Source organism: Fringilla coelebs (genome assembly GCF_963513975.1).
Source record: "Fringilla coelebs genome assembly, chromosome: 1".
Classification (NCBI taxonomy): domain Eukaryota; kingdom Metazoa; phylum Chordata; class Aves; order Passeriformes; family Fringillidae; genus Fringilla; species Fringilla coelebs.
Genome location: NC_140028.1, coordinates 41,102,184 through 41,128,053, shown reverse-complemented (window position 1 = coordinate 41,128,053; position 25,870 = coordinate 41,102,184). Strand labels below are relative to the sequence as shown.

Here is a 25,870-nt window from a genome sequence, read left to right as displayed (position 1 = left end):
GTAGCCTAGGAATTACAATAAAAGCTCTGAAAGCATAATATGCCAAGATGTCTGAAGTATAGACACCAAGTAGATTCCCAAATTAACAATAGAATTAATTTTCAAAGTTGTGGGGGTGTGGGCATGTAAACAACATTGTGAAGTGTTTCAGGTAATCCCCAGGTGAATACTAAATGGTCATCCTACGACACACAATCATTTTCTGACTCTAGTTTCTACACATCTTAGGTCTGAGTGGGGCATAAGCATAGAAAGACTGCAAATAATATAAATTTAATTTATCACACTTACAAGTATGTAAGTACCTGAAGAAACTATGTAAAATATGTAGATAAATACAAACTAAATATTACTTTTTTGGATTTTGAAATAACAAGTACCCGAAGAGAAAATTCTCCTACAAATCACCTGAAATAGACATGAGCGATGCACATTTTCATTGCAATATTAGTAAATGAATGATCCTCCCCTCCTGTTGAAAAGTGCTGTGAATTTTAAAATATTCCCTTTCCATTCATGGCATTTTTTTTTCCCAGAAAGTACAAGAGAGCAGAAGCCTCTAGTAGAACACACAAAATAATCACAATGAACAGAAAATGGAAATTATGAAAAGATAAAGTTCCTTTTTCTTTTTTTCCTCTTTTTTTCTTCTTTTTTTCCTCTTTTTTTCCTCTTTTTTTTCCTCTTTTTTTCCTCTTTTTTTCCTCTTTTTTTCCTCTTTTTTTCAATGGGATGCCACCTCTGGCTGACAGCAGAAACTTTTGATGCAAGTAAATACCCTCAGAACCAGTACACCTTCCCCCACTCTCATGAATTTTCCACTGAAAAAAAATACAAAAATTTTTGGGTACTTGCATTTATTACTGAAGACAGTAACAAGCTGCCTGTTATGTCAAATTCAAAAAACCTTTCCTGGCAGTAAGACAAGGACCATTGCTAACTTGCAGGATTGGGACCTGCAGTTAATACATTTATTCACTAAAAATATTTCCTTATATCTAAAGTAATTTAAAATCTTTGTATTCCCCTACACTTTTTTTCCAATTCCCAATCTGAGTTAACATTTAGCTCAGAAGAGAGCTAGTTTCCTTCCATACTATAGGAAGATGTTGGTTATCTGCCAAGATAAATTCTTACCACTGTCTTTAGGCAGTTTCTCAGGGGTCACATGGGTGTATTTTTAGGCTGGGATTTTAAGATAAAATGCCCAAGTCTTACTGCAACTCATCAAGGTTAGGAAACCTACTTCACTTAAGATTCCTTAAATATATCAGTTTTAACTAATTTCTTTTCTCATTGCAGAAGAAATGCCACCCCTTCTCTGATAAACTTAGAATTTTACTGATAAGAAATGTCAGGTAGTTCAAAATTGTACAGAATTAAGAATATTAAAAGGCAAAACAGGGAAACAATTGGTGTGAGTTTTGAATGAGATGCCTCAAGTGAGCAAGTACTGGTGAATAATCACTGCCTGGTGAAGGATAGGCTAGGAACTGACCGTCCTTGCTCTGACAAACATTTAGATGCTGACACTTGCAAAGTACATAGAATTTCCTGTGGGAAGAGTAGCTGCTTTTTGCCCCATAAAATTTTCTGTTTGCCCCATAAAATTCTTTAGGAAAAGCCTGTATACAGCCAAAACCCCTCCTCTTAATGGCCAGAAGGTGAAGCAGGAGGACGGATTGATGCTCTGTCAAGGAGCTATGCACTGCAAGTATAAAATTGCAGCTGCAGCTGCGTTGGGAAGCCTGAGAAGGAACACTGCAGAGTCTGCTTTCCCTGAGTAACCCACATTGGCCCAGGGTTGGCACCAGCCTGCCCCAACAGGGAAATCTAGGTCAGTTGAGTGTTGAAAAGCAGCCGAGCGTCGCTGCCTGCGTGCCTGCTGCTCCCCTGCTGCGGCTGCGGTCCCTCCGGGCAGCAATCAGCTTTTCAACGTGTGCCCATGGCTCTGCTTCCTCCAAGGGCTCCTTTGCTCAACAGTACAGTGCATGTGCTGGGTGAAACACAATCAGTGAGCCCCCAGCCCGGCACAAAAACAACCTAAGCTCATTTGTATGAGAATCACTGACAGCACAGGTTGCTGGAACGCTTCTGGCTCTAATGGCAGAGGCAACTCCCCCTGAACTATGAATTGCCCAGCACAAGCACGAGTACAATCATTTTCTCCCCTCTTCCAGCAGCATAGCCTAGCCCTTCTGTCTGCACACGACTGCGAGTTTGAGGTCTCAAAGGGCTTAGCATTTCAATCAAACTAATGAACATCTTCTTTGAATAGAATATGTATCACTGACTCCTGATCGCACTGCAGCCAGGAGCAGGACATCAAGTCCATACATACTTCTGACAAGTTCTTCTATAAAAGCAGCGAAAAATCATCATGAAAAAAAACCCTGAACTAGCCTTTTCTGGCTTCTTACAAGTTCTTAGTTGCTCCAGTCATATTTTATGTGTTATCCATCACCTATTAAGGTGTCCATTTTCACAACAAAAGCTCATATCCTCACAATGCAAGTAAAATTCCTTTGACATACTAATTTCACAAAAGAAAAGCAGAAGCATTAATGTAATAAGATAGATGAGCAAAGTATTACTAAAATCAAAACACTTCAAAGTCACACTGGGAAAAACTAAAAAAGAAACAGGAAAATTAAAAAATAAAATGCTTTAAGTGCAAAACCCACATAAATGGGAAATATTGAGTGGAGAGAGTTTACTCAATTCACTCTTGCCTCAAGACCATATTACACAAACTTTTGAAATACGGCCAGTATCTATCTTATGGGTTATAGTAACATTGGTTTTATTCAACTGCGAGAATATTTAGACTGTGGCATTCTTGTGCCCAGGCTTACAAAGTCTACACTGCTCACCACAGAGTACATCTGGGTTAAAAGGCACTTGAGCTATTGATTCTGTGTTTAATCTCAGTTTATTATCATAATTAACATTAGTTCTAGGATTTATTTCTTATCTACATTAGGACTTCAATGTGTATCCGTTGATATTTACTCATCCAGGGCAAAATATTGCCTGTACTTCCACAGACAGCACTGGCCATGGCCAACTATTAAATGGTGCTAACATGGATTTGCTACTGGCTCTTCTGTCCAAAATAGCAGAAATATTTATGGTAAACTCTAGGGACAAGACAAATTTTGAGAGTTTTCCAGCTCCACTTCACAGACAGAATGGTTACGTCTATAACGCAAAGTTGGTTCTAAACCAATCCATACTGTAAGTTCTGTCAAGGTATGACATTTCAGAGATCTCATGGCTTTAGGTAAGAGGGGACTAGAGATGCCTGAGTTTTATCCCAGGTGGGATAAATGTGATGATGGATAGAGCTAGCAAAGTCCAAGCTAGGAATCAGTAAGCAACACCCGATCCAGCTCCCCTCTCTCAAATTTTGTTATAAAATTTCCAAAGTTGATTTAACCACTATTGTAAAGCTAATTCCCCAGAAGATTATTCTTTCAGTTGTTACTTAGCACTCAGCAGCTGACAGGAATTTTAATTTTTCACTAATTTGTGTGAAATTGCAAACAACTCTGAGATTAAATAAACTACAGCCTGGTCTCAGGTTTGTCCTCAGCTTGCAACTTAAGACATAGTTGCTCCATCTTCAATGGGATCTTTTCACTTTTCTGTGCCTTCAGTTTCTCTGTGTTTTGTCTGTTCAGACTGCAAAGTTGTGACAGCACATGCTGATTTTTACCCTGTGTTTGCACTGTCTCCTGTATCATGTCACCACAATTGTGCCAGGAACATTCATGTCCTAATGGAATATAAATAAAAAGAACTGTGATCACAGCCCTGAAATAAGCCAACTCCACACAACAGTTTGTTGACTTGGAACACAAAGCCTCCACATCCTCAGGCAGAAAAAAAATCAAGATCTCCATTTTTTCGTGCTCCCAACAGAAAAATTTTGTATGTTTTTAGTTCATTCAGAGAATTAGTGTCAATCAGACAGCAAAAGTGCTCCACTGGTCAAGGCTGGGCCAATCAGAAATGGTGGTAACACCTTTGTGATAACATATTTAAGAAAAAAATAAAAAGAAGTTGTTGTGCAGATGTAACAACAGCCAGAGAAGAGCAGATTGAGAACATTGAGGGGAACAACTCTGCAGACACCAAGATCAGTGGAGAAGGAGGAGGAAGGGGAGTAGGTGCTCCATTGTGCTTGAGCTGAGATTCCTCTGCAGCTGGTGGTGCAGACCATGGTGAGGCAGCTGTTCCCCTTCAGCCCATGGAAGTCCAGGGGGATGCAGAGATCCCCCTGCAGCCCCTGGAGGAACCCCACAGCAGAGCAGGTGGGTGCCTGAGAGGAGGCTGTGAACCTGTGGTGGGCCACGATGGAGCAGGGTCCTGGCAGAGATCTGCAGACCCATGGATAGAGAAGTCCACTTAGAGCAGGTTTCCTGGTAGGACTTGTGACCCCATGGGGACCCACACTGGACCAGCCAGTCCTTGATGGACTGCACCCCATGAAAGGGTGCCCCCATAGCAGCAGTTTGTGGAGGACTGTTCCCCTTGGGATGGGCTCCAGTTGGAGAGGTTCATGAAGAATTGTCTCCTGTGGGAGGGATACCATGCTGGAACAGCAGCAGAAACAACATGCAATGAGCAGACTTAATGTCCATTCTCAATCTCCCTCTGCCACTGAGGGGGAGGAGTTAGAGCTGAGAAGAAATGAGGGGTGGGGGGAGGTGTTTATAAGGTCTTACATTACTTCTCATTATCCTGCTCTAATTTTGTAAGCAGTAAATTCAATTAGTATCTCTAATTCCAGCCTGTTTTGCCTGTAACAGTATTTGGTGATTGATCTCTCCAGGTCCTTATCTCAACTCATGAACCTTCCTTATATTTTCTCTCCCCTGTCCAGTTGCAAGAGAGTGATAGAGTGGCATTTGTGGGTGTTTGGCATATACCTTGAGTCAATCCACTACAGTTGTGCATTTTCTTGTTTCTGTCTGTGAAATGGCAGTAGAAAACTGTTAGCAGTAAGATGCAGCTGACTCTTCTATTACAAACCCAGATGCAGGCTTCCAAAATGTTTTGGCATGAAAATAGCATGTGAGTTTTGGTTTTTTGTTTTGTTTTGCTTTTTAAAAAGAACATTTCATGTCATGAAACTGCTTACAACATAGTATGTTTTTGCAGAGTTTTAAATAAATGTGACATTTTAAAGGACAAGACTCTCCGAAGTTTCAAAGGCTATATTGTATCATAGTATACAAATAAATCTTGCAATGGTTGAAATTTCATGCTCCCAAAAATATTGGAACTCTGTCAGCAAAACCGTCTCAAGTACTTACACAGACAAGTCACATTCATTTGAATGGAGCTTTTCTTTTCTACAAATTCTCCACCTTGCCTAAAGACAGCAACTCTTGCCTACTGCAGCATTACGAGGTGAAACGCTACTAGGAGGAGGTTCATATACTTTCAACAATGTCAAGATGGTTTACTTAGCATATAGCATAAAATGTTTGGTAATAAAAACGATAACAAAATCTTTCAAATGTAAATTTGCAGGAAGATGAGTGAATAAAATGACATTGCAATGCCAGGATGAAAGTATCCTCAGCATGATTGTCCAAAGTATAAGTAAGACCCTAGAAAAACAGTGTTTAAAAAAATACATATATTCAAAAACTTAATGTCCCAAAACATCCTTTCTCTGCATTTAATCTACATACATAACTATTCCTACAACTTTTAGATATAGATGTACTGCCTCAGTTCAAGAAAAGATTAAAGAGTTTTGTTCAAAATAGAAAACAGTTCAAAGAGGAAAGATAAGTCATCCTAGTGGAGAAAAAAATTGTTAATGGTCATTTGATAAGAATTCATCATGGTGTGGAGTAAAATGTAGGTGTTTGTGGGAATCACAGATAAAATACCCTGTGAAAAAATGGAGCATGAAGTGTGTGCTTACAGCTCTCACCTGGGTATAGCTGCTACAGGTAGACAGAAACATGTGGCCACCGCAGTGGGCAGCTGTGACAGATCCCAATCCCTGGCTGGGGCACTTTCCACACTGAGGTTTCACAGTGCTTGGGAGGGCAGCTCCTAGCACAGCCCTCAGCAGCAGATGATGTTAAGCATGGTTGAATCAATTAGCATATACTTCTTTCTTCAGTACCCCAACCAATTAAAAGGTCCTAATTTCCTCCTTTCATTATTACACTTAGGCTGTGACCAGATTACACAAAACTCTTACTTCTAGGCTCGGGGCTGGACAAAGTCCTTTCTTGAAAAACTGAGGGTTTCCAGCAGCTTTGGCTAGGCTGGAAATGCTATATTTTCTATGCTGTGATGCCATTTCTACCAGAATGATATTACTTTTTGTTCTGTACACAATAAACATATCAGTATAGATTGAAATGTTTTACTGATTCCTCATGTAGTGTCTGAAACAGCAGAGAAACAGAGTATGCACTTTGTCGAAAAAGTGGGACATTTTTATTCCCTTCCAAGGGACCATCAATTGATTCCAAGGTCCTTAAGAGCACTCAAAATCCTTAGGATGAATTCGTTGTTGTATTACAAGTCACTCCACAGACTAATAGATTTAACCCTTTTCCTATTGCAGTCTCTCATAGAGAGGGAAAAAACCCTTTGTGCAAAAAGGGTTCCATCATTATCAAACATAAATCATTAAGCATTTTATATTATTTGTGTTAGAAATAACTGCCATATGAGAAAATACTTAAATGATGTGCTTTAATTCTCTTAGACTACTCATCTGCAATTTCTACTACACAAGCTGCATTTTTGCTTTTGTTTTGTTCTTTTTCTTCCAGTTTTCCCCAATTAAAAGTTTTACAATAACTTTAGTAATTTTTTTGTTTGTATATCCCCACCCCAACTCACATACCCAGCTTTCCCCCACTAGATCTGCAATTCATTCCTTTAGACAAGGGAAAATATCTATTTCTGTGTGCAGTATTCCAAGAAGTCTGTGTTACTACTCCTGCTAAGTAACTCACATAGCTCCCACTTACTGAATACTTTTGTTTTGAGACTTTGATGTGTACATACTGAGCATAGATGGAAAATGAGTCAATGCTCCAGACAGACACATTCCTTTTTGGATGTAATATTGCTGTTGAAATTCAAAACTTACCAGATTCCTCCAAGTGCTGTGTAATGAAGATTACAATAACTTAGGAATGTTTTTTTTTTTTTCATTTTCTGTTACTTTCTACTCTAGCAAGTGAAGAATTATCTAGTACTTCAGTATTTTCTGGGGAAGAAAAAGCCTCAGATAAATCCCCAAATCAACACAGCTTGTATTCACAGAGGCAAGAGTGTCTGCTCAAGAGAAAATCCAGAATTAATATACTACTGCATACCACTGCCATCTACTGTATGCAGAATATGTTGAAAGTACTCATGCATACCTTCCTGGTCTACAAGCAGAATTTCTCAGGCTTCCCATTACCCTGCCTAATGGGAGCCCTTTCAGCTCTCACAACACAAAGTATACTCCAGAGCTTAAGGGTTACACATAGAATGCAATTAAGAATTCATAATTAATGACTTGGTGAATTTATCCTCTCAAAGAGTAGATATAAACACTATTCCAATCTCTTTGGATTTATTTGCTGTCCATAAATTTTTTGTTTGGCATTACAACTTTATTTATACTGAAATTGGAAAGCATGTTGTGATCTATTATAATACCTCATTAGTCAAGTCCTAAAATGCTAGTTGTGCTGCCATGTCTAATACATGCTTCCATGTTTAATTATTTGTCCAGGCTTGAAACAGTGCTTCTAAGAATACTTAAACCAATGACTTAACACTTACTTGCCTTGGTATTCATTCCACTAATATTTTTCTGATGTGAACATGGCAAATAATATTCTTCTTAAACGCAGATTAATTGATATATCTTCAAGTTCTCCCAACTTTAGTTAAGAACAGAATATCTGGTCTTGCATATATAAAATGTTAAGGTTTTATTCTGGAACATTCACTATCAACTTGAGTAACAAAGTGGGCTATGACAGTAGGAAGTTTAGAGGTGCAATGGAATGACCCCAAAGAAAAAGTCTGCCAGGGTCTGCTTTTATAATGGTTGATGAAATTTACCATGTCAGCCACATTGTCAAGAGTATTACAGTAAAAAAATCAGTGTTGTTATTAACTCTGCTAAAGATGGGTATAAAAGGAAGCACTAGCTTCCAAAATCACAGTCTGGCATTTAGTCACGATTTCTATTTTTGTCCTCTCTTCGCTCTGGAGTCAACCATTCACTCTTATACCAGAATGTTTACTCATGTATGTCCCATCTCTCTTACTCACCCTGGTCTTATCTACATCAGCTGCTCCCTTAAAACCAGGGGGGTTAATATCCAAAGGGCATTCAGGAGCATAACTACAATCAATTTGGTTCTACCAAAACTGCAGTAGTGCAAGTACTGGGCATTTAAAAATATGTGCAAATTATTGTACACTGGGATTCCTAAAACTGACAAAAAACCCAAAACCAGATAAGGACATCTACAAATGGTAGTAAAATGTGAAAATAAGCCCATTAAAAACATACAAAGAGCAAAGGCACACAGCTTTCCTAGTTCTGCATGCTTAGATTTTTCTCTGTAGATCTATGTTTACATGGCCTCATAAAATTTGTTTGATTGACCCCTGCACACTACATACGTGAATAGATTTGAAGTACAGCAAATTTCCCATTATTCCCTTTTTGCTTGGAATGGAATATTCTTTTTTTTTTTCAAGATTTCTAAAAATAATCTTGAAATTTAATTTGAAATGCTGCCTTTTTACGGTGACCAGAGTAAAATTCTACTTTAACTGATGGTCATATACTCTCTCTCATTCATCAGCACCTCATTCATGTAATTGCAAGAGAATTATGGAAGGCATTTTTTACTAAAGTAGTTTTCAGCTTTATCATTATTACAGAGACCTTCAGGTGAATACCAAGAAAAAAAATGACAAATGTAAGACACTTAATTTCACTTGGATTTATAGAACTTATTTGGGCAGTGGGGCAGTAAATTTTAGGAACACTGTTAAAAATAGTATGGAAAAATCTGTACATACTATAATATAAATAGTAACACAAAAGATGTGACTCAGATCTTTCTTCAAGAATAAAGGGGTACTTATTTATCTCTAATAACTGATAAACAGGCAAGAGAAGTCTTACATTAGCTAGGCACATTTCATTTACTTGAAAAAGGTTACGAACAAGATTCTTGGATATGTTTCCCAAAATAGCTGATAGCTGGATTCAATATATCCAATAGGCTTCAGACAAATTATTCTAAATGCAAAATATAATTTTAATTTATTTACCAATTTCTGTTCTGTCATCCCCATTGGATCACAGCCTATGAACACCTAAGAGGGATAATTTCCCCTTAAATCCCTACTATGACCTCTTTCCTGGAGTCCTTCTGATTACACCCTACATGTTACCTAAAAATAATGCAAGCTTGCAAACCATGAACCAAAACATGTTCTTAAACCTTGAGAAGTGCATTTATTTGCCACAGTGTTTTATCCCTAAATCCTCCATTCTTTGTTTGTGACTGCAAGTCACTAAATGGAGTCAGTTTCTGAATTAATTCAGTTTACTTACTACTACATGTGAAGGAGTACCTGGGATTAGAAATTAAATGTCTCAAGCTCCTTGCCACATTTCTGGCAAATCTGTAAGTAACATCCTACTGATTCAGTGCTAGTTTTTATGAAAAAAACCTGCCCATTATTCAGGCCCTTTTTGGATGTTTTAAACTGTAAAACATCACTGTTTTTAGGAAAAGCAAATGAACTTTGGTGTACATCATGAGACAGATAACTTTTAAAGCAATCCATTTTTTTTAAGTTTCTCTTTCTGAAGCACCAGAGCCATAATTGTGCTGCTGTCTCAGAAGGCGTTATGTGCTCATTTCTATTCTAAATTTATGTTCTAAATTTGTGCTCATTTGTATTCTAAATTTTCTTCACTGCTGCAGTTTTTTCTCCATTCATCTGTGGTAGAAAATGAATGAAGTCTTTTTTGAGAAAGCAAGATCTTCAGTCCTGTAATCCTTGTACATCTCTATTAAACATCACAGGACATACTGAGAGCAGATTGCCCCAGCCAGGGATGCTGTGCTATTACAGCTAGGACCATGGCAGTCTTGCAAGCACAGTCCATTCCCAGCACAATGTGGGATTGACTGGGGAAATCTACCTTCTTTCATGCTAGTGCAGGAAGGAGAAGTGACACAAAGTCCTCTGAGACAAACTTTTGTCTCCAGGTTTTCCTATGTTTCAGGTGAAATCAATTTTTCAATACAAGCTTTCACAAAATCATATCAGTAAGAGTAAACAAAGCAAACCCAGACTGATTTTACTTGACTTTGCTTTTTCATTGTATTATGCTGCTAACTGGAAAGAATACAGAAATCCTATCCTTTCCCAGCTTTCTGACTTGTATTCCTAGGACCATCTTTGAGATACCACAACTGTTCTTGTAGTCTCAGTTTCCCACTCTCTGGGATCCCCATCACCATACTGTTCAAAAGTAAAAAGCACCTGTGACAGTGAGGGCAGAGACTGGAAAATTTGTCCAGTTGTAAGAGAACAAAAGTAGGAGGCATAGGAGGCATAGGAGTATTTGGTGTTCATCTTATCCCCACTTTGAGCACTTTCAATGGATACAAACACCTTCATATCTTTACTCATACTGAGGTCAATCCTTCAGAATTGGAGGAATCCTTCAGCTCTGGAGGACAACTCTATTTAACCAAGGCCTGTCAGTAGCTTTAGAAGCAGGAAAGGTTGACTTGCAGTCAGGGGAGGATGACACAGATCTGTTCACATCCACGGCAAGGACCCAGACAGATACTTCTCCCACTCCTCCCTGTACCTGTCCTACTCTTGCCAAGCCATTGCCCTTTGCCTTCTCCTGTCCCTTGCGTTCTGCTTGGCCTCTGCACCTTGTCTGGACTCTGCTGAGCTGTGAGGGGGAGCAGGGAGTGACAGGAATAGTCAGCAATCGCTGCTATGAAGACAACTAATGGCATGAACAGTAATTCCAGGGAGGCTTTCCCACCTCAGCACAGCAATGACTATTTACGGCCTGAAAGGGCTTGCCAGGCACCAGTTCCACATCCTCTTAAGGGCAACAGATTATCCCTAAAGTTGGCTTCTCCAAGACTGGGCTCTGGACTGTGGGAAGGACATAACCTGAAGCTGGAGGGAGCTAACCCATTCAAGCCACAGAAGAAATATTTAATTGTGTCTGAAGTGTCAGGATAGGTGGACTGAGAATGGGGAGGACAGTTTCTCCTGCGGTGAACTATTCTCATTTTTCAACACTGGGAATATTATGTTCCTCCTCTTCCCCTCAAACTTTGATTTTTCTTTGATTAAATCACCATTTTTGAAGGAAACATAATTGCTCGTTAAGTGCTTAGACACCGTTCTTCCATTTCTCAGAAAAAGAAATCACAGCCCAGTTCTGGTTAAAAGACTGCTGTAATGGTATTATCATCATCACAAACTTGAAGAAGCTGAGCCCTAGCTGCAGTATGAATGCAGAAACCAGCACGTAAGAACTGCCCTGTCTAAATCAGAGTATTTCCCACAGCATCTTCCAAGTATGTCCAGAAATATGATACTAAATAATTTCTCTATGCTCTGTTTCTTTATAATGTATCAGTTACATGCTGTACCAAGTCATTCATTATCCAGACAGAATTTGTACAATATATTATCAGTCTATAAATTGGCTGTAAAAGTTTCCAAATATTTTTTTTCTGTCACACATCTACCAGTACATCACATTGTCACTAGTACTGTGTGAAGGATCTTAGCCAGATAATGGAAATATATTTCAATTGTACATGCAAAGCCTTCTCCCAAAACAATTCCATTCTTCCTGAATGTAAGATTGTCAGTTAGCTCCAGGTAATTTAATTTTGGTTGTAACTAAAAATTCCTTTCAAGTTTTCAGGTACTAATGTTCTTTGGATATTTTCCTCACTCCTATAAGGCCTTCATGATTAAATAGGGTTTTGTTTGTTTGTTTGCTTTTTTTTTAATTTTTAATAGAGAATTTAAAAATACTAAAGGAAGCATTCATTAGTGTAAGATTAAAAAGGGTGTGATTAAAAAAAATTCTCTTTTTATTCATAAAAGTAACAAACATCTCTTAGATGTTCATTACAAGAAAAAAAAATCTGTGAAGTTATAAGTCTTTCAAAACTACCATTTCCCGAAGGGATATTTATAAGCTAATGTCTGTGAGCTGGGGCACAGGTCTAATTCCAAGACTGGAAGAGCTGTAATGCAAGACTACAATAAAGGGAGGAAAATAAGTGTACATCTCAACGTATCTCTTTGAGACTGGCAGCTGTCAAAAACCACTGTGTGAACTGGGAGTTCCAATTGCCATGCTTAGTGACAGAATCCACTGTTTGAGTGCCAAATTTTGGAATGAAAACCAAGAGCAACTAAGAAAATGGGTTGTGATTAGAATCTCAGCTTATGTTTACAGCAATAAACCACAAAGCAGTTGTGTAGAAGCAGGTCTCTGGATTCCCAGCTGGTACAATTAACCTAGGAACTGATGTACTCTCAAAGAACACATTTTTGAGGACTGAAAAACACTGGAAGGAGACTATGCCCTGATTCTGTTCTCCTTGATTTCAACAGGAGCAAAACCAGGTCCTCAATCTGTGTGTAATTCACATGATCTACTTAGCTAAACAATTAAGTCACAGCTATGACATCTGATATTTATTTTAAGTTCATTGAGCCAGATTCTCTTTTCTGAGTCAACCCTTTTTTCTGTTCTGGTGGCACAGAGTCCATAACAACCATGGATTTTCCCAGCTGGAGATTCTACCAGCATGAATAAGTTTCTACCCGTCTGGCAAAATCAGCTTTCACGCTATTTCCTCCTCTATTTTTCATGGTATTTCCTCCTCTGTTTCACCCTCTGAATATTTACCATACTCTTATGAGAAACAGTAAATTACTAGGCCTGGGCTACATTCCTCATTACCGTAAGGAATATCCTTAGTCTGTACACTTGCCTCTTCAAATTAAACCTATGTGGTTAATTTGAAATAATTCTTAGGCTATTGTGGCTGAGGTAAGAGCATAGTCTGTTCTGGTGCCTCTTCTGTGGTATTTCAGAAGACATACACTGAGGATCCTTCCAGGGTGTGTCACCAGTGAGACACCTCAGAAGCTCAACCCATGTACTCTGGGTCACTTCTGTCTGTGCAGGCCATGCTTAATAATTTAATCATAGTGCAAGGTCATCCCTAAGAGCCTCAATCCAAGCATGCCAACCTCTTAGCCCCCATCTCTACTCTAGGAGAGCGGAGAGTGAAGACAGGTTCAACTGAAAAATTCCACATAATCTGAATAGAGTGTTTGCAACCATTGCCTGAGTGGGAATCTTATGGCTCCTTCTATGTTATTGTAGGGGATGCACGCAATGAGAAGGACTTTAGGTGAGACTAGTTTAATAGAGGTGAAAAAAATCAGGATGAAGTTTAACACTGCACTTCCTGGAGTCTACTTTAACCAACAATGCAGTGTGGAAGTGATCTGCTGGGAAATGTGAATGCTCACAGAGGGACTGCCTCCTGTGTGTGCTGCAGGATGTAATGGAACGATGCTAAGACATTGTGAAGGGACCACCAATTATTCCAACTTCATCCACACCTTTGAATATGTTCAGACTGTCAAGGACCTGAGTCCGATCTCAAGATGCACTCGCATCCTAATCCCTTATGGCTCTGCTCTTTTCTGATTAACTAAAATCTGGAGCTCTCCACAAGTACATGCTGGTACATAGTTTAGGCCACAGCTCTTCCCCAGTGCCTCACAGTGGCTTCAGGGTCACAAACAGATATTTTCACATTATAGACTCTGCCTTGGGCAGCTGAAGAGTTGTTGATTTCACAGGGAACTGGACACTGGTAGCAAACAGGTTTACCAAACAGAAGGGGAAAAAAAAGGAATAAGTATGGAAAGTGTGGTTTCTAAGAAGAAATTAAAAGTCTGCTTGGCATCTCATTTAGTTTTATCCCCTTTAGCTGCCATAGAGTTGTGCCCCACTTTTGGGGAGAATTCTATTCTAAGGTGTGAGTTCCAATGAGCACTTACAATGTTCAACAAACAGCTACCTACCACATTTATCTTCCAAACACAATATAATGGTCAAAAAAAGTAGGCTCAGACCTTCATGCGCAGAGATTTTTGGCCAAGGAAATGAGTCAACTTGGGAGGTAAACAACATCAAAGAGAACAACATTTACAATGCAGCAGCCTCTTATGATTCAATGCTTTTTAATCAGCCACTTTCCAATAATTCATTAAGACTTGAACAAAGAGATTGAAGCATTGGCTTCTTCTAGGGCTTCAGCCAAGCGTAATGAAATTATACCAGGATATATTTACAAGGTTGGATATCTTGAACTCAGCTGTAATTATGTTTATTAGTAATTCTTCAATAGCTGCTCAGAAAGCATATTTGTATTAGTTAATCCTTGCCTGTGGAGACCCTTATATTAGCTTGGCAAAAGAACATTAAGAAGGATAGATTTCTTTTTTTTCCCTCTCAGCAAATCCCTGTTTCCATTAGAAAATGCTTTGGGATCAAGAAATAAGCCAGTTGTAGAGTATAAGGTTACTTTTCTGCTATTTCTGAAGCGATCACTTCAGAAAACACTTTAAACTAGAAAGGATAAAGATCTAGGTTAACATACTCTGTGCATACTTCATCTTTTTTCTTTTCTCCTCTGCTGGAGATGTGAACATGTAAAATACTAAAATACATATTTATTTTGAAAAGAAAAAAAATCTCAAAAGTATTACAAATCTGATGTATGAATTTAAGCAAAAGATCCCTCTTAAAAAAAAAAATCTATAAATAGGATAAACAGGATGGCATATTCCTAAAACAATTGAAATGAGAAGATGTAGGGTATTTTGAAACCCTTGCTATTTGGAATATTAAGCTGTGAATATGTACTTCCTCCTTTCCAAGAAGAAAGACATATTACAATGCTAATTGTCCATTAAGCTTACAAAAGGATAATTCCCTGAAAATAATGAGGCATATAGAAAAGACTGGTCAAACTATTCAAGGCATTATTTACTGAATCTGTCTTTCCCTATTCAATTCTATAGGATTGAAATTGATTATTGAAAAAAATTCTACTTTTTTCTATAACAGAAAACAATTTTCATTAATTAATCTATTAGCTACTCAGAATCATTAAACTGCCAAGATATTTCAGATGAATCCAGAGACTCCAAATTATGCCTGGAAAGTTGGTGGAGGGCTCCTGACTGAAGGCAAAACCACTCATAGGACAAGATACAGACACTACATATCTGTAAGTATTAACAGGAAATTCACTTTATGCAATTCTGCAGGACTCTATGCAAAGCACTCTGTTTTAGCCATCATGGCTGCTAATAAATGTAGATTTTGGAATATTTGCATAAATTAAACACAAGAACAGCTGCAATATATCAAAGGCAATATATGAACTAGTTGAATTGACTGAATGAAAGCTGATGACATGTGCTTAACTGCATACAGCCAAACTCAGCACTGACAGACACAGGCAAACTCTGTTGGTGTGAAAGGAAATAGAATCGAGTTCACCAGAGCTTAATTAGACCCTGCTCTTTTTTCTAAATATGAATAGGCTCCAGGTTGATTGCTGTGCAAATGGTAAAGTTTAACTGTACTTTACATTTCCTGTGCTTATTTTAGAAATGTTTCTATTTCTTTCCAAATTAGAACAGATACAGAACTGTCACAGATGGATTAAGAATATGCCATTTCTCCATCATAGATATTTTATTCTAAACTACTACTTTAAAGATGCTTCCAGGGATCATGTGTCAGGTTTATACTTAGGCTAAGGTCATTTTACCTTATCATAGTACAGAAGGAGACTGCTTATAAAGCATAACTAAGACCAAAATATTTTATGTGAGTGTTACATATAAATGAATCAAAGATAGTGAGCCACTTAGACATACAAATATCGGAGGTTTCATCTTCATAAACAGGTGTAATATGCATGCAAACAAACGTTTCAGCGGGCCAAAAGGTGCTGAGCAAAAGAGCCAACCTTATATTAAAAAGCAGAAAACACTTTCTATAGTTTGTGACTGAGCAACTTTAACATTTCCCTGATTTTTTTGTACCACTGTCACTGTTATCCTGACATTCTGAGATAGAGTGTAACTGCAGAGAAAGTGGTCCCCTAATACTTGAGAAGTTCCCTATTTATTCTAAGATAACACTTAACATGTTTGTAATACTTTTAATTTCCAGATTTTCTTCTTCTCTCACTCCTTGTTCTGACAGGAAAGAAACAGCTATCTCAGCCAAGAGTAAAGGTGGCTTTTCTGGAGGTGCTGCTCAGCTCTGGGAGAGTGGACTTCTGTATAAATGTGTAGTTTGGATTTCTTTCAAGGATTTTTAAAGCCCTGACTGCATCTCACATAAGTGATCCTCCATATTCCCATGCATGGAGTGACTCCATCATGTAGGTAATGCAGAGCTACCCTGTTCATGAGAAGTAGATATGAGTATAAATTTGCTGTACCTTTGCCAGTCTTATCCACACAAATTATTAATTTTGCCGTAATCCTTTTTCTGAAAGAATGAAAGTTGCCTGATATCTAGAAAAGTGACTTGGTACTGAATAAAGGGGGAAATGTGTATGTGTTATCTTCATATAAAAACCTGGCATTTGATGATATAATAATGGGAAGCCCAAATTGTGGTACTTTGGTAATTTACTACTGACCAAGAGGTCCATTCAAACTTCAGGTGCATAGTATCAAATGCAAGCAATTAGCCTGCTCTAGATTGCCTTCTGACCCAGAAGGTTTCCCTGAAGGCCACAAGAAACCCTCTTGTTAGTATGCCTCAGCCATAACTTTTCATTTACTGTGTAAAAGACAACTTCTGAAAATCATTTTGCTAAATTTCCTAAACTGAAATTTCTGTGACAGCAGAGAAATCTCTCTTGTGTTAGGCATGCAATGTGATTAACAGACTAAGAAGTAATTACTCTATCATGATTAGAGTAATAACATCACGGCTATCTCCTTACTTATTTTAATCCAATGGGATTTAAGGGTTTTGCTAATCCAGGGCATACATCCACTACTGCCACATATACTGACAAGGATGCATTTTTTAACACTTCGTTTCAAAGTCATCATAAACAGCGCAGGTTAAGGAAGAAAAATTGTCTGACTGTTTTCCAGTAGGGTTTTATTTTGCTTTTCACTTTATTTTGCAGGCTTGAGTAAAAAAGGAGAAAATAATTTGAGTAGCAAAGCCTTAATTAGGTTTGTGCTATTTCACTCAGGATGCTGTCTAAAATCTGCAAGGAACTGACAATAATTGCTTTGTTGTTCTTAAAGCCAAAGACACGGATTTCAAACCATGTGGTAAGACAACACATACTAAAATGCAATTGAACCAACTTACTGGAATTGAGAAAGAAAAACTTACTAGACTTTAAAAAACAACAAGAAGAAGAAACTTACAAAAAAAAAGTTTAAATATTCTTAGCATTCAAAATTGTGCCTTTTACCATGAGTGGTTTTTGCTTGGCTACATACATTTTAATTCTTTCTTTAAAGACAAAGTATTAGGATCAAAAAGTAGACACAATTTGTAACTCCAAACAGTATTTTTCACTGGTGTTAAAGCCTATACTAAACAAACACATTTTTAAGCACTGTTTTGGTAAAATCAGTGGGGCACTGCACATCAATGATATTTTGCACAAGCAGACATGATAAAACATAGGATAATATCAAAATGGCCACTAATCAATCAGATGCTTGAATCCTTCATGTGTTAAATCTTGTTTATAACCTAAAGAATTGTGCCCTCAGTAAGTAATCAATAGTCAATTAAACCCCTCTCTAGAGCAGCTGTTTTCCAATTGGCCAACATTAAAAACCCACAAAACTTGAGTAAATAGCCTCTAGGACTTACACAAAAGTAGTAGCCTCTAATTCACAAGTGACAAAATCAAGCACTCATCCTTAAATTGAATAGAAAGGCCTAACCATCAACCACCAAAACCAAACATAAGCAAACAACTGAGCTGTTTTCTTTTTTTTCAGTACAGTGTCATCTGAATGCATGTAATGAAAAAGAAGATATTTACCATGGCTATTAAAGTGTACTTATTATAAATAAAATTATCTCAGTGCAGACAGTGGCCTTACATATACTTTAGGCATGGAGCCAGTCACTCCTTTCTCTCTGCAGCCTCTCAGTGGCTCTTTTTGTAGATGGTGCATCTTTCTCAGGTATCTCATTGATTATGAAGTTTTGCTTACAGCTATCTACAGTGGTGAATACTTTGCATTTATTTTTATGCTGTGTTAAGCACTTTGGAAAACATAAGCCTTTATAATTCACATTGGTGAGTTATAGAATTCATATTGGTGAATTATGTCTCTTAAAGCACATGTGGGTCTAACACATCACATCATTCTCATGCACATTGCCCCCAAACCTTATTAATTAAAAGAGGAGTCTGTGTGCCTAGATGTATGGATGTATGTATAATTCTCTTTTAAAATCTTTTTCCCTGTATACATGCTTATTTTAAAAGCAACATTATCTCCACACTTGAAGCAGTGTACTTTCAAGGCTAGAGGCTACCTATCAAACAATAAATGTATTACAAAGCCTTACACCTGTGCACTGCCACTCTTCAACCTCTCAGAGGCTTTCCCTGGCAGACTAACACCTGAAATAACAAACCACAAATACACAGAGACCTGCCATTCTTTCTTGATTGAAAAATCAAATTGTGCATAATGTAAAGGAAAAAAACACACTATATATATATATATATATATATATATATATATATCAGGTCTTCAGTTTGCTCACAGGCTCAGGGCCAAGCTAGACTAATTCAAAATTCATGCTGCTGCTCCTCAATTACAGATGGTAATGCATGCAGATCTACTTTGAAACAAAACTTCTGTTTTCTTTGCTATTCGCTTTGCTGCATACTGGAGAAGTCCTGGTGTACTTCAGAGCCAGTCCTGGCGTAACACAGTGAGAATTCTGACATTCACTTTTTTGGGGCCAGAGCTGCACACACTAGTAATAGGTTGTCTTGTTGTGCTAAATACAAGTTTTATAAAAATATAAAATAAGACTAAAACAAAACCCAGAAGACATCCTCATATTTATCAAAGCAATAGCTCAACAGAAAAGCTTTTCCATATGCTGACATCCTATCTTGCTCCTGGCACAGCACTCTGAAATGTTTGCTCCTCAGGGTACTGCGGTTCAAGGAGGCTTCTCCCTTTTTGTGCCAGGACAGCACAACGTCTCAGATACCAAGTGCCCTTCACTGGGATTAATGGGAGTGAGAGCAAAGCCCCTTGGAGGCCACTTCATTGGAAGCACTGCTCTGTACTTCACTATATTTTGGGTCTCCATGTAGGCAGCAGCTACGTTTTGTCTTTGCTCACTCCCTCATCAGCTCCCAGGGTTGGTCCATGGGTTTGATATTCTCCACCACAACATGGAAGACTTCTGTCTCATCCTAGACTTCAGATGCCTTTTGTTCAGTGGCTCTACTGTCTGGCAGTTGTGTTTGCCAAGCACAGAGTATTGCAGCTCAAAGTCATGTTGCACAATGCACCTAAAACCCCAAGCAGGCAGGGAAAGGAGTGTAGCAGTGGTGGGACAGATGGCAAGGCCATCGCAACCATGATAGGTCTAAGCACTGTGCAGAACTGAAGGAATATACAATCTCTGCAGTCTTTGGGACTTCCTCTCATCAAAGGAAATGGAAATCTATCCTGTTCACTTGTATTTTTTGGGTGGAACTGACACCTAACTATGGTACAGGCAGAGATAATGGTTCTTTCCACCAAACCCTCTGTAATTTTTTATTAACTCTCATCTTCTTCTAAGCCTCCTGAATGGCCAGTAATTCCTATTAACACAATACAGTAAAAAAAAAAAAAAATAAAAAAAAGCACTAGCTTATTAACAGGAATAATAATCAGATGAGACTTAAGTATTACAAAGAACAGTGTGTTATGTCATACCATATATTTTAATTTCTTAGAGACATTCCTCAATGGTCTCCTTTTTTAATTCCAGATCTGTAATTACATTCACTGAAGTAGTTTAGTATTAGGCACAGCAGGTCTTTCAGAATTAGGGAGTTCCAGCTGTAATTATCACTACAGGAGAAATTATCATAACAGGAGATTTCTTTAAGTGAGGAAAAAACCAAAAATTTTCTTATGCCTTGCATAGGATACATGGGTTTTATTTAACCATAAACTAAAATAAACCTCAAACAAATTTTTCAAACCTAATTCATGATGAATAGTGGTTGAACTAGCACTATGTCATAGGACAACTTACAGTTTTCTGCTGCTGATGTGTAAGAAATTTTGGCATAAAACTGAACTCATAAGTGCAACCTTAAAGTTTAAATATTTTGAGGGCCAAATTCTCTTCTCTGATATGTTATTCTAAATCTGAAGTAGATATGCTCAGGAGGCTAATTTGAACATACTCGTAAACTCAGGGCAATATTTATCTTCATTCCTTCATGCTTGAAAAATGACTACTCAAAATGTTTTAAAATGTCTTGTTGTTCTCCCAGGACAAAAGGGAAATTTCAGCCCCCTAACACTTGTAAATTCAGATAGCTCCTTTCTCCACTGTGGTGGGCAATATGTAAGGAAAGAATAGTCAAAACAGATTTTTTTATTTCTCAAGATTCTTTAAATCTAATTACAGGGAAGCTATTCTGGTTTTGAGGAAAGTGTTTGGATAAATGTAACAAAGAAAATTGAAGAAGAATGACAAACTATTCTGGTTCCCCTGACGTGACATCCAAAAATAACCCGAAGCTGAATCTTCTCTTAGTGAAAATACATGTATTCTTCAGAAAAAAAGCTGACCACAGTTGCATCAGAAGCAGGGGATAGTTATAAAAAAGATTACCCACTGAAGAGCTTTCATCACTGGGATTAAAAAATTTTAAGACACTTCTTAGTGAAAAATATAAAATCACACCCAAGCATAAAAACTTCATGGAAATCAGGCAAGTAAAGGATGTTATGACAGAAATTTTAATCCTACTGGATATAATAACTTTAAGGAACAACTCGTATTTTTATTGACATCCTACCAGGAATCCTAGAAAATATGAATATTGCTTTTTGGCTAGCTGGAATTTCTTCTAAAGGTACTGTTCAGAGTAAGTGCTCATTCTCATTAATCAGGTCACCAAGAAAAACAGGGACAGATCTGTGTGAGATAAGACTTTTGAACATGTAGGGATAAAAGAGATAAGAAGTTAAGACAGCTAAAGTGTTGGTGAAACTGGTATTTCTATTCCCTATGTAAGTGTCCCGGGTCATACAAGAACCATGACACAAATTTTCTAATGGTTAAGAAGCACATGACACGGAATATAACCCTGGTTAGTAGGGGGCAAGAAAGACCTACAGAGTCCTTTCCAGGCAGGTCACAGCATCACTCTGTCCCACACAGCTGAGCAGGTTTGAGTATCTACTCTATTTCAGGCTGGCCCCTTTGCTCTGTGACAAAATCACACAAAGTAGAGCACAACCCATTCCCATGGCATAGCTCTGTCCCAGGAGCTGTCCATGAACCCCTTGCAGGCCACATCCAGATGAGGTATCACAGAACAAAGCCACTCTTGCCTTCGTATCCCCTTTATGCATCTGAACTGAGTGGTACACGCACAAGGTCTGACAGGTTAAGTGTTTCACTCTTCTTTTTCCTGTCTCATCAAAGATGCCCTGTGGGGGCTGTGCTTTTCCATTTCAGCCTCAGCTAAATGAGCAGGACCCCATCAATCTAAGGAGGAGGTCCCATCCTCTCTCAAAGCTCACCCCTGGACATGTGCCGTAGCCAAGTGCCCTGTGCTGCCCCTAGAATTCACTCAGTGGTACTCCAGGTCAGCTTTCTCACTATACAAATAGTTAACCAAGCCCCTAAATGAAATAAAAGAAATGTGAGTGTGGAGGTGCAGCTCAGTGAGTGGCTAGACTAAAGCTGGAGAATGAGGGAATTCCATCCTGAGAGTGAGGGAATGAGAGAACAGGAGGGGAAGCGCATTTCAGTCCTCCTGCTATTCAACTCATGGATTGCAGAGTAGCATCCTCAGAAAAAGCAAAATAAAAAGAGAAAACACAGAAACCCTTTGTCTTTCATTCTCTGTTGTGTATACAGCACTATTCTGGATGCTTTTTGTTTCAAACAAGAGAAGTAATTAGCTGCTCAATTGTCTTTGAAATCAGACACTTGGGCTTGATTTTCAGCAGCTACAGACAATCAAAATACATAACTCCAGTTCCAAATGCTTGGCTGAGTACTCAGCTGAATGCAACAACTTTCCTGTCTGAGGGGAAGATAAGCTTTCTGTTCAGCTGATGATCAGGTACTACCAGCCGGAATAAAAAGCTGCCATTAATGTGTTGGTGACAGGAGTTATAAAAATGAGTTAATTACTTGTAAGAAAAGCTTTGTCACAGTCCTCTATCCCAAAAAAAACAAGTACACACCATCATGACAGGTAGTAATTTGTATCCTTGGTATTTGTAACAAAAAATGAGATTAATATAAAAATGGAACTATTATTTAAACTGTAGATCTGCTCTTTCTAGGCTGGAGAGACAGCTACCTTTGTGGCTGCCCCTAGGACACTGTACCTAGGTCAGGGACAACTGGAGAATTTCTCTAAGGATGTTCATCTGTTCGTTTTGTATACAACAGAGTTACTAAAAGTAACAACTAACAGAAAACACTATCTTACTGTGTATAATACTGATGGATTTCAGAAAATCTCCCTTCAAAGTTATATAAATATTATTAAATATTTCTACTTTCTATAGTTAAATAGAATTATTTAGTTTAGAGCAAACATCTCAAATCGGAGAGACTGCTGTTCAAAACAGAATTTTTTCCTCAAAGCACCTGACAATAGTAAGTTTTGCAATAATTATGGCAAAGTATAAACCTGAGACTAATTCTCAGGTTTATACTACTCTACTTTTCATACTCTTGAAAAGAAGAATTTAAGACTTCATGTACTCTGCCTTGAAAAACCATTTTACTTTTTTTCTTGGACTGTGATCTTGTCCACAGCACATAAAGAATTCAAGCCACAGTAAATAAACAGTCATGACCAGTCATGCTGATAACCTGCAGCATCTTGTCCAGTCAGAACACAAATCTGTGGCAATCTGGTTTGGGCTGGTTTTCCATAACTACCAGAGACTTTACCATCTGAAAAAGCAAGAATATCTGGAAGCTAACTGGGACATTGCAACCCCTTTCAGATTTAGAGTTCAGTACCTGGAGCAGATCAGGCTAAGAAGCTTCCATGTCCAGAGCATTGTTTACTTTTTGATGGATAAAGTTTAGCCCAGTTTCCTTAGAATGTGCAGCAATCTCCCTGCACAAGTGCGACCCTACCAATCAGTTATTCACCTATTAATTTCTCAATTTGTCACCCAACTTCGAAAATGGAGCTTAATTTCATTTAAAATAGTCTACTGAACAGAAAAGAGTAAGTCTACCAGTAAGACTTGAGGAGGACTGCATCTCAGCTTCACCCATTACCAGCCATCAACCACAAGGGCGCTCTCCAGAGACACAAATCCCTAGGAAACCATACTTCTTTGGGTTCCCTCAGTTTTTCTCCAGCAAGGTCTGTGGCAGGCGACAAGAGAAAAATATTAGTGGGCCACAGCAAGGGACAGTCACTAGGTTCTCCTTTTTTTGTGGCACTGCACCATCCTAACTCACACAGACCCCTCAGGCAGCTCCACTCCAGGAAGAAATGCCTGGCCAAGGACAGTGTGACTGTCACCAGGAAGCTGTGCTTGGCCCTGACCTGTGTATCACCAGGCAGCTGTGCTTGGTCCTGAACTGTCCCTGTTGTCCCTGCCAGGCCTGGCCCGTGCCAGTGCTGCAGTGCTCCCTGCCCCAGTCTGAGCATCCTCCAAAAGGTGAAATAAGCCCCATGCCCATCTCGGCCTGGATCTTCTGCACCTGCCCTGCGAAACTAGAGAAATGCATCACATGGGAACCGGCAAAGTTGGAGAGGAAGTTTAAAGGAGTACGTCCAGAGAGCTGTCGCTCAGAGTGGTCATTTATTCTCTTTGTACCGACCAGAGCAGCAGTCCTAAGACTGAGGAGAAATAGGGCTCCCCCAGCGCTGCGCTGCAGTATAGGGAGGTTGGAAGGCTTGCTCTGAGGGGCTGTAGATCAATGGTGGTCGCAGCTGACCTCCCGGCCGACGGTGCCGAAGCCCCAGTGACCCTGTCCTCCCTTCTGTCTCGGATACCCCCACAGCTCCGGCCGGGGAGCGGCGCTGGGCTGTGCTGCCCTCAGAGGGGTTCGAACTCAGCAGAGGCAGAGCCCCCGCCGTGGCACCCCCGGGGAGTGGGAGAGCATCCCCCGACCCGCTTTCCGCTGGCCCGCTCCCTCCCGCAGCGGGATGCGCCGGCAGAGGAGCCGTCGGGCTCGGCCGCCGGAGGAAGCGGCAGGGACGGGATCCGGAGGGGGCTGCACCCCGGGCTCCCTGTCTCTTACCTCCGTGCCGGGCGGCGGCGAAGAGCCGCGGGGGCGGCGGGGCGGCGGCGGCGGCGGGGCGAGGGTCCGTCGGAGGGGCGCTGCCGCCGCTGTAGCGCCGGGAGATCACCCGCTCCCTCCGCGGCGGGCGGGGCGGCAGCGGGCGGCCGTCGTCGCCCAGGGCTTGGAGGAGGATGTCGAGGAGCGCCCCCCGCTCGGCTCCGGCGGCGGGCACGTCCCTGCCCTCGGCGCCCGGCGGCGGCGGAGCCGAGGCCAGCAGCAGGAGCACGATGGCGGGCAGCGCCTGCCGCTTCTTCGCCCCTCGCATCTCTGCGGCGCTGGGAGGAGGCAGAGAGCGAAGGCGGTCAGCGCCGGGCCCGGCCCGCACCCCTCCCGCCCGCCCCCCATGCCGCGCCCGGGGGCACCCCCGCCCGCCGGGGCCGGGCAGAGGGGGCGCGGAGCGGGGACCCGAGGGACAGCCACCCGCCGGCCCCGCCAGCCCCCGTGCGGTGCCGCCGCGCTCGCCCGGCTCCGCGCAGGCTGCGTTTAATAGCCACGGATTAGGGGAAGGTTTTTAAGCGCGCCGCACATGTTCGCGGTACGGGGTTTCGCGGGGGATTTGCTCGGCTCCCTGCGGCCCCGGAGTCCCCGCGCCCGCGGGTCCCTCCGGGCTCTGCCGGCCGAGCGGGGCGGCGCGGGAGCCGCCGCGATGGGCCAGCCTTGTCCGGTGCCACGCCGGGCGTTCGGGGAGCTAGCACGGACGGCAGTCGGATGGAGATCACTAGGGGCAGGTTACATTGGAAGTGCCGCAAATCAGGGTAGAAAGGGCGAAAACAATTACCACAGGCTGCGGCTTCGAGAGCAGCATTAATGCCCTAAGTAAGCTATTCTAATTATAGAGAACGGGTAGGATTAAGAGGGAGGGAGGGAAATTCTGTTATTTACAAACTGCTTTCTAGCTGGCCTGCCTTGCAAATCCTCTTGGGCGAAGGAGTTAATCGGAGACTCAAGGGAGCCGGCTTTCCCCGACGGCTCCGGGCTCTCCCTCCCTCCCTGCCGTGCCGGGGCGCCCGGCAAACCCGGGGAGTAACCGGGGAACGACCCGCGGTTCGCTGCCGGGGCGGCGACGCCTCCTCGTTCCACGCCAAGATGCCCTCCGGAGAGCCGGCTGGCGGCCGCTTACCTTCAGGCAGAGGCGAGTCCGGCTGGGTGCGTGCGGGCTGGGGAGCGAGG

The 25,870-nt window shown here is 40.6% G+C and overlaps 1 protein-coding gene across 1 annotated transcript in view; it reads right to left on the bottom strand.

Annotated features, from left to right (window-relative positions):
* ALKAL1 (ALK and LTK ligand 1) overlaps positions 1-24,965 on the bottom strand; it is a gene marked incomplete at both ends in the record, with an annotated part of 31,235 nt that extends 6,270 nt beyond the window's left edge. The window contains one exon of the mRNA XM_084202511.1: positions 24,659-24,965. Coding sequence (XP_084058637.1) covers positions 24,659-24,965 — 307 coding nt within the window. The remainder of the gene's footprint in view (positions 1-24,658) is intronic.
* Between the last annotated feature and the right edge of the window lie 905 nt (positions 24,966-25,870).